Below are 9,982 nucleotides of genomic sequence, written 5' to 3'. Positions count from 1 at the left end.
CCAATAAAGGCTTGAGTCATTGGAGAGATGCTAGGGCAAGTTTGTGGCTTTCCTCTATCCTGCTGAGCAGCCATGAATATTACTTGTGTGTCTCAGGCAGAGAACAGGAGTTGCCAGTGGTCGGATTGAAGGATGACATAGGTCAGAACTGTCAGTCTGGAGATGACATGGTCTGTGCCTTTTAAATATTTAATTTCACTTGGTCCTTCCATTCCTTCTTATATTTCTTATATTTCTGTTCTTTTATATTTGTGTTCAACTAACATATGTTCTACTTTTTCAGTCCATTTATTCTTTCTATGTCTAACATGAGTCATGGAATCTTTACCGATTTGCTATTTATTCCCAATATATCTAATAATTCTTATCCATTCCATTTGTTTTTCTTGTTCTCTAGCAGACTTAAATATTCTTAAATAGTCATACTTTTGTATAGTTTTACAACATTATTTTCCCCACTTACTATGTTTTGGATATCTTTTCATGACAGTAAATAGAGATGGTGCAACTTTATGTTATTTTTCCAGCTTCTCAATTCAACATTTTAGTTCATTTATTTGCAGACTTTTTTCTTTTTCCAATAAAAGTACTTAAGATCATACTACACCAGATTTGAGTCTTGACTGTTCTCAAATTATCGAGGATTCATTTAATATGTTTTTTAACCTCCTTTCAAGTGGTGCCAAGTAGACCATAGAATCACACACTGCTGCTTTGTCCTCACTGATGCACCCTCAGTTGGGTTTCATTTTTTTTCTCCTCTCAGTGAACAATGCTACCAAGAGCACCTTTCTACATGACTTGTTGGGATCTAAAGCAAGAGTTTCTCTTACTGAGAAGTAAAAGTGCTGAAAAATTTGTGTCTAAATGACTTCCATTGTAATAATAACAAATGGCTGTAAAAGTTCACCTTCCTGCCAGCAGTGTAGAATAATATTCAGTTCTTCAGACCCTCCACCATTTGATATTACCACAGATTTAAATTTTTGCCAATCTGCTAGCAAAAAGTACATTTCATTACTTTAATTTCACTTTAAGTTATATTTCTCCGATTTTCAGTAGGATTAAACACACACACACACACACACACACACACACATCAGTTGTTCCTTTGTGTTTCCTCTTTAGTAAATTGTCTCATGGGTTTCGATATTGGTTAAGGCAAGAACTTTCTCTTCCCTTTTATAAATTGTCCACACTATTCTTTATATTTACTCTTTTGAATGAACCTTAAGATCCTCACTTCAAATTTCATCAAAAATTCTATTGGGATTTTGATTGAGATTGCTTTGAATTAAAAGGTTAATTGAAGGAGAAACAACATCTTTAATATTGTGTCCCTTTCCACAACCATTGTACTTCTCTCCGATTTTTAGTTTGTCTGTTTATGTTCAGTAAATTTTGGTGATTTTCTTCATAAAGAAATGTCTTTTACTAGATACTATCAATGGTTCTTTATTTCATAAATATTTTTTATTGGTTATTGCTAGTGTCAGGGAACGGTTGTGGTTTTACATGCTGATTATGTGACTGGTCAGCTTGCTGAATTTTTTATTAGTTCTAATAGTTAGTCAGTGGGTTTTCTGTGAACACAGTGATATCTGTTCCTTGGATGATTTGGTAGTATTCACTTAGGAGTAGATTTTTAATGAGCATTTCAGGTTTTTCTTGGCAATTGGTCTGCTCCTGTTTTTTATACCTGTTCGAATGTTGGTAATGTATACTTTATCCTCAAAAGTGTATTTGCTTTAAGTTTTAAAATTGTTTGCAATAATATACATAATAATGTCACTTAAAATATTTTAAATGTTTCTTGATCGTCCAAGTTTTAATGTGATTTTGTGACTTCTTTCTTGATCAGGAATGCCAAAAGTTGATTTATGTCAATGTTCTTTTAAACCAGAGTTTGGTTCTTTCCGTTATCTTCACATTTTTATTTGCGTTTTATTCTTCTGCTTTTATCTTTATTAATTAATTCCATTACTGATTCTATAAAAATTTATGGAGACTCTGTTCTGTCCAAGGCACAGCTCTAGGTGCTGGGGATAACAGATAACCATAGACAGATAGGTACAGCCTTCCTCCGCAACCAGACTTCCATGGCAACCAGTCTGTTGTGGGAAGCAGACAGTGAGCAAGAAGGAAGGAAGTGGAGGCAAAGGAGACTGAGAAGAAAGGTGGCATCGTTGACAAGAACTGACTGATTCAGTGGTGTTGGTAAGGACTCCAACCTTATTGGAGTGGATTTGTGAAAGAAGGAGAAAAGTGAGAAGGTAGAAAGAGAAATTGTGGATAATTCTTTTTAGGAATTGTGTTATAAAGGAGGATAGAGAAACAGGGCAGTAGGTGGAGGTAAGGTTAAGGGAAAGTTTTGTTTTTCCTGAGATGAGAGATGTGACAGCATGTCTTTGTAAACCGAAGGGAATGGCTAATAGACAAGGGAGACTATTTGTTCAATAATCACCTCTCTTCTCTTCCATCAGTTACATCCTTGCAGAAGCCTGAGAGCTGGGCTTTCGAGAGGGCCATCAATACTCAGTCCAGTGTACCGGAGGGAAGGCCAAGTTTTATGGGCTCTCGTGCAACTTTATATTCTTATTTTTTCAGCTTCTCAAAATTCAAATTTTAATTCAAAATTTTAGGAATTCAAAATTTTAGTTCATTTATTTGCAAACATTTTTCTTCTTCCAATAAAAGTATTTAAGATCATACTACACGAGATTTGGGTCTGGGCTGTTCTCAAATTCTCAAGGATTAATTGAATATGTCTTTTAACCTTTAATTTCCACTGTTTATACCTTTTTGCTATTAATTTCTAATTGTGCCCCGCCATAAAGAAGAACATGTAATTGATGCTTTCTACTCTTTGGACACGTTGCAGTTCCCTGTATTTGAAAATAACTTATATTCTACATCGATTAGATCTGAAGAGTTTTTGCTCTATATTTTAATAGATCATGCATTTGTCAATCACTTTTGATATTTCTGTCACTTTGTACGCTATGATCATAAAACTTTATATCATTCCTTTTTATACTATTATACTATTTTTAATATGAAAAATTATTCAGATTATACTATTTTCAGCATGAAGTATTTTCTTTATTAAATATTAATGATCTTCACTTAGAATATTTGCATAATAATATTAACCTATTTCTGTTCCTCACTTTTGTTGATAGCATTTTTCTACATTTTTTCCTCTCATCTGACATCTCTCATCCGACATCTTTTTCCTGTCACGCTGTTTTAGGAGTGTCTGTTGCAAATATCATAATGCTGGTATTTTTATAAACCAAATTTAAGAATGTCTGCCTTTTAACATATGAATCTAATCATCTCACATTTATTGTGATTGGTAATAATTTCAGTCTTATATTGCCAGTCTGTGTGTGTGTGTGTGCGTGTGCGTGCGTGCGTGCGTGCGTGTGTGTGTGTGTGTGTGTGTGTTGTTTACCATACTATCTTGGATTGATCAGGTTTTCATTTTTCAGGGATTTTTTTTTTAGCAATTACCATTGAATTTTAAACCATAATTTTCTGTCATTATCTACAATTACTTAGAATTAGTTTTTCTCTGGATCTAGCATACTTTTTACTTCCTTCTATTCCCTTAACACTTTAAGTATATTGCTCTGTTTTCTTCATTTTAAGAATTTCCATTGAGAAGTTGGTGCCATTCTCATTTCTCTTTAAGTAATTTGTTTCTAGAGAAAATTTTAGGATTTGTCTGTATCTTTGATGATCTGCAGTTTCATTCATGCTTAAATGGACTCTTTTAATGAAAAAAATAGGATTTTCCTTCAATTGGAAAATATTCTTTCCTTTCAGAGCTTCTATTTCATATTTTAATTTCTTTATCCTTTATTGTGTATCTGGAGACTCATTTTACTTAATTTTCAAGTCAACCATTTGTTTTTAATGAGTTGTGTGACTTTGGTTTTGCATTTTTTTTTTTTTTTGAGACTCTGTTAATTTGCCTCCAACATGGAAATCATTGGTTCTCTAATGAAAGCCATTTCAGACAGATTATTTTTATTCAGATAGGCTTACCATTACAGAGGCCAACTGCTAAAGCAACGTACTTACATAGATGAGAAGGCACCTAGAGCTAAAAGGGGGAGGTAAAGCAGAGATTTTTAAAGTTTTATTGGGACAATTAGCAAGTTTGAATTTTTTTCTCAAGCCAAAGGTAGGAAGGACAGAGAGCAAGTTTCCCAGATAGTAGTTTCGGCAGTGTGGAAATATTGGTGAACAGTGGCATGCCCTGTTCCCTGTTATGGAGGGAAAAAAAAATAAACATTATTACAGGATATTAGATGAACAAGCACTGCGCATTTGTAGAAAGGCAGCCAGTTGTGTTGTAATCTCAGAGGCATTCTTGGATAATTCAACATATGAGGTGGTAACAGGTAAAAATAAAATGGGGCTCCTTTCCCCTTCTTTATAATTTCTCACAAAACAGAAGGATGATTTTAGTAAAGCATGGTGATACACTCTAGAGAATAGAACAAATTTGTTGAGAGAAAGATGAATGAAGATAAAATTTATGGAGAAAGTAAACATTTTGTTAGGTTATAGTCTATTTCATCCAACTAAATTGATTTTAATGAAATATCATGGAAAGTTATGTGACAAGGGTTCTAGCCCTGAGGCTAAATATTTAGCTAATCTGTTGCCTCTGGAAGAATATGGGATTTCAGCCTCTCGTTTTTTCCTCCAAAAAATTAGTAGTAGTTCTTGTTAAATGAGTATTTTACTTTGTCATTTCACTGTGTTGGGTAATGTGAAAAGCAGGTGTCATAAGCTTACTTCAGTTGGATAACTGTACTAATGGACACAGAATGTCAGAGCCGCTATACAGCCTTATACCAGCACAATCTGGATTCTGAAAAGAGTGGTACTTCTTAAAGGACTAACATTAATTTTATTAAAACATCGTACCTCTATTTTGGACAGATATGCAGAGTGGTATAGGGAAGAGTTTAGGAAATTCACTTCATTTTTTGTCATCACTATGATCCAGCTTCAGTCAATCTTTGAGGAAAGGAGGAGAGGAAAATCTACTTAGAGGAACATCAAATACAACTTTTGATAATGTTTAGGCAGGAAATCAGTCTTGGAAAAACCTTACCTCTTAGACTTTGGAAATTAGGTGATTTAGCCAAATCTGACTCTACTGTGTTGTACATATAAAAGTCCAGTTTTCCCAAGGTTTTATGGGCTGTATATGGCTCTAGATGTAGGTTAAAAGCTATTGTCTTCTTAGTGAAGCTTGATAATTGAAAGTAAAGAGCCTCATGGGAGGAGGCAACTTTAAGTAGCCTCTGAAACTTGTTTTCCAAAGTATTACAGTAGTTAGTTAGCCACTCAAGGGGAAGTTTTTCTAATGGCTCATTACTTGAGGAATGGTAAACGACCACTCACGGAGTCTGTACCTCTTGTCCCAACAGGTCCTTTGTCATCCAGCAAATCCCAAGCAGCAATCTGTTCATGGTGGTGGTGGACAGCAGCTGCCTCTGTGAGTCTGTGGCCCCCATCACGATGGCACCCATTGAAATCAGGTATATCCTTTGGTGTGTAAGTCCAGCCAGTATTACTAAAGCCGGTAAGAGAGATCAACAGTAAGGAATCCTGGGGGAGAAACATTAGAAAGGGGAAAATGATATCCTTTGCACTGTTGGAGAAGAGTAGTTGTTAAGGGAGTTTAGCGCCATGTTTTGACCTCTGAAATGCAGAGTAAGGGAAAGTAACATTTTGGAAATATGCCTTAACTACGGTCAACATAATGAATCTCTTAAGTGTGAACGTTTAAAGGCCCAGAAAATCAGAAGGCGTCCGGAATCTTGTCACGGCTTCCATCCTGAGGTAAGTCTGAAAACTCTTCCTGTTTTTTTTTTTTTTTCTCATCAGATTTACCATGAGTATCTCACAACGGTTAAAGAACTATAACTAATATATTTACTTGTGAGAAAATAATCTCTTTCAGGCAAACCAAAGCAAAATATACGGGAAGGCTAATGGTACCCTCTTTTCAGCCCCTCAATTCCTTCTTAGTCTGTGCTAATTGTCTTTTCTTATAATATCCATGTATATATTTTGAAAGCATCTTTACTATCTTCCCTACTATGGATGTGCTGTCATTTTATCACTTTCCACTAATACACGCAAAGTGGCTCTGATCATCTTGGTTTACTTATTTCAAATTGTAGTCAAAAATTATTTTCCCCTGCTTACTTTTAGACAGCCTTTTATTTATAAGAAGTTCATCTAAAGCAAAAGTAGCAATATTAATATCAGATAAAATTCACAATTTATGAAGGTGAAATGAGAAGCCTCTAAACATTCTAACCACATGAAGTCACAACTACAAAGGAACTCCATTTATACTGAAATTGATGATCAGAGAAAAATTAAGCTTAGTACTGAGAAAGGTAAGTTTACCATAGATTTAGGTGAATTATAAGAGAATACCTTCTACAATACTATGGACGAAAAATTTTTAAGTATAGCAAAAAATATATTTTTTTAATTAACTCCACACCCACCTCAAAAAATAGAAAGCTTGCCTAGACAAATACTGTAGGGAAACTGGGAAGATATCTATTTTTTTTAAAATGCAACCAGAGCCAGCCGAATGTTAATCTCACTTTCAAATAGCAAATGATTTTAATGTTATTTAAACTATCCAAGTCTTAGAAAAGATTTTTCAAGTCAGTATAGCAATAATAAGAACTTGGAATTTATTGAGAATGTTTGCTTCTATATCTAAAGGGAGTTCAAGAGCAACATATTATGTAAATATATACTGAAAAAGCTTTTGATAAAATTCAATGATCACCCCTCATAAAAGCTCTACATAAAATGCAAATATAAATAATAGTCCCCAAAACACTAAAATGACTTCAGTTAAAACCAGAAGTGCATACTTAGGCAACTAAAGTCATTACAGTAAAAATCTTCTACAGTTAATAAGATAATTTGCTTTGGTATCTTGATACAAGATAAACATTTTAAATATCAGTGTTTTTTTTATAAGTTTCTAGACCTAGTAAGATGAGGTCATTGGAACAGAATAGAAACTCTTATATTTGACAAAGCTTCAATTCAAACAGAAGAATATAAATAAGACTTAAATAGTAAAATAACAGTCTCACAAGAAATCCTAGGGATTAGAGAGAACTTCCTATCCAAGACCAGAAGCTATGGAAGAAAAACAGATTTATTTAACTATATAAAAATTATAACTTTCCTATGGAAAAAGATAAAGTCAGTAGCCAATTTATAGAACTTGAAAAAAATTTATAAATCAAATTATAAAGAGCTCTTTTAAATTGATAAGTCGAACAACTGCATATAAAAATAAACCGTGGACATGAAAGATACAAGCCTCTGGGTGATCAGAATATACAGGTAACAATAACATGCCCTGCAGATCTGTACCGCCACGTCTGGGCATCTTTACCATAGGCAGGGGCAGAGGCAAATATCTTTGTCTGGTAGGGAGCTACATTCAGCATTCATTGTAGTAGTAAATAACAGATGAGAAAATGAATGCCCCTCAATAAGAAAATAGCCAAATAAAATAGAGCTAGACTATAATGGAGTTGGAGAAACTTTCATCAGTCAGTGGGTAAAAAGCATGCTGCAGAAAGTAATGAATACTACAATTTCATTTTTATTTTGCAATTTAAAGGATTTATTTAAATTTCTTTAAATCAAATTTATTGAGGTGACACTGGTTAATAAAATTATATGTTTCAAGTGTGCAATTCAATAATACATTATCTGTATATTGTACTGTTCATGATTTTATTTTTATAAAACAGAGCCCTCCTTCCCTCAAATGAAAAGAAAGAAGAAACAAAACCTTTCATAGCCAAGTCACTGAAATGATCAGACCCCTTTAATGTGATCTTTTATTTACATTCTGACAGGAAAAAATTAGAAGGCCAATATTATCCTTTTACAGTATGATCACAACAGACATTTCCACCAATAGTCCTTTTCCTCTTGAATATTCTACATGATGGTATGCAAAGAGTGATTTTGAATATGTTATACAATGACAACTGATATCAGAGATCCTCATACTAACTTGATGACATTTACACAAGTTCATTTCCTGGAATTATGTAGTCACAAAAGACTTTGTTTATACAATTGAAGAGTAGGGATAGGTCTGGGGACTTGATATAGTTTAGAAAGTTTAAGGCATCTTGGAGTTTATCTCTACTCTAATTACCTCTACCTTTCCCTGTAGGAGAATGCAAGGGAGTGTGGGGGTGCACCGAGTCTTCAGGCCAAGATGGTCCTTATCCTGTTCCCTCTGCTTTTGATGCTCTTCTCAAGGTGACACTGACTGAGATGTTCTCTTGGCATGCTAAATTATGGATAAACTGTGAACCAAAATATGGTGCAACATAGAAGACATGAAATATAGTCCAACCATCAGCATCTCATGATTTTGAACTGTGCGTGATATAAACTCTTAAAGATATGTTGACAAAAAAATGTTATCTTTTTACTTTGCCAGTCATGTAAATGTGAGTTTGCTACATGATAATCACCCTTCATCAGAAACGGGACTGCGAGTGGGCAATGTCCCTTCTGCTTGAAACCCATTGAAACCAATTTAAAACTGTGTACTTTTTAAATAAAGTATATTAAAATCATAATCTCCTTGTTTGGGTTTTATCATCACTTTATCGGTGAGGATGCAGACTAAAAAGTGCATGAAAATGTTACCCATTCCAGACACCAGAAAAGGATGATTGTTGGCAGAGCCGTTGCTCCAAAGCAGACTCTAGACAGATATTTAACAATTGTTTTGATGCTCCTCTATCAGTTATAAAAATATTTACAGAAGGAAATAAAAATATCATCTACATGGCAAGGATTTATTATGTAGAATCCTGAATTTTATTGAACTAACCTTCAATAGAAATCATAATATGGATGAAAACACATGCTCCCATCATATTCAAGTTTTGAACTATTTGGCAATAGAAATGAAGAAGTCATAAATCCTAGGAATTCATTGTGAGAAGACTTGAAGAAGGAGAAGAACAATGAGCATTTGGCTTCTGGCTTTCCCCATAAACAAGAGATGAAATTAGATCTCAACTATTACAAGTTGTGAAACTACCCAGACCTGTAAGCATTCCTAAAACACTGGATCCTGAACCAAAGAAAACAGATTCCATTGTATCATGGTTACCAAATAAAATGAAATGATTTCCATGCCTAGGTACAATTAAGAAGGAGTTGCTTTATAGGACAGATGTCTAAAAGCCGTGTGGAGAATGCCACTTAAACTTAAAAAAAAAAAAAAAAAGCCCAAATTATGCTGTTAATATTTTAGAAAACCTGATATTATCGTACTACTTTATGCTAAAATAATTTTAGTATTTATAGGAATAATAATACTTCATTGCTGTTCTTTAAATTAATATGCCCCTAGTGTTGTTAATAATGTAACAATACTATAACCTACCTAGCTGTCAAAATTTTAACAACAATGGGGCTGTAGTATTGTGACCACTGTGGTCATTGATATTGTTCACTTCTGCTCACTAAGTAAGGGAACGAATTCATTTGTTGCTTACACAAGTATTAAAATTTGTTATTTTTACACTAAGCAATCATAATGTAACGTTTTTACAAAAATAACATCACATAACTGGCCATTCTTCATTAAAATGATAAAGAACTGGTCCAGCATAATGCTTTATAATGCCCATAATTTCATGTTAACAATGTAAAATATATTAAATATAAATGTTTATGTTTTAATTCCCTATCACATTCCAAACAGTGGAGTGGCATCATTTTTAGTATATTGTTTGTGACGTAAAGACAGTATAAGTCACACTAGTGACCCATGACATTGTTAGGCATCACCTTCTTGTGAATGACCCACCCACCTACAACCTCAAATTCTGTCCCCTCAAATGTCTTCAACCAACTGGCCACTCCATTT

General features: G+C 33.9%; 1 protein-coding gene across 1 annotated transcript in view; it reads left to right on the top strand.

The window, feature by feature from the left end:
* The window catches only part of LOC105299866 (voltage-dependent calcium channel subunit alpha-2/delta-3), a gene marked incomplete at its 5' end in the record, with an annotated part of 177,260 nt that extends 168,590 nt beyond the window's left edge, over nucleotides 1-8,670 (top strand). The window contains 3 exons of the mRNA XM_023537645.1: nucleotides 5,454-5,566; nucleotides 5,786-5,868; nucleotides 8,264-8,670. Of these exons, the coding sequence (XP_023393413.1) occupies nucleotides 5,454-5,566; nucleotides 5,786-5,868; nucleotides 8,264-8,356 (289 nt within the window). The remainder of the gene's footprint in view (nucleotides 1-5,453; nucleotides 5,567-5,785; nucleotides 5,869-8,263) is intronic.
* Between the last annotated feature and the right edge of the window lie 1,312 nt (nucleotides 8,671-9,982).

Source organism: Pteropus vampyrus, unplaced genomic scaffold (assembly GCF_000151845.1).
Source record: "Pteropus vampyrus isolate Shadow unplaced genomic scaffold, Pvam_2.0 Scaffold195, whole genome shotgun sequence".
Classification (NCBI taxonomy): Eukaryota; Metazoa; Chordata; class Mammalia; order Chiroptera; family Pteropodidae; genus Pteropus; species Pteropus vampyrus.
This window is presented reverse-complemented; position numbering and strand designations above follow the sequence as displayed.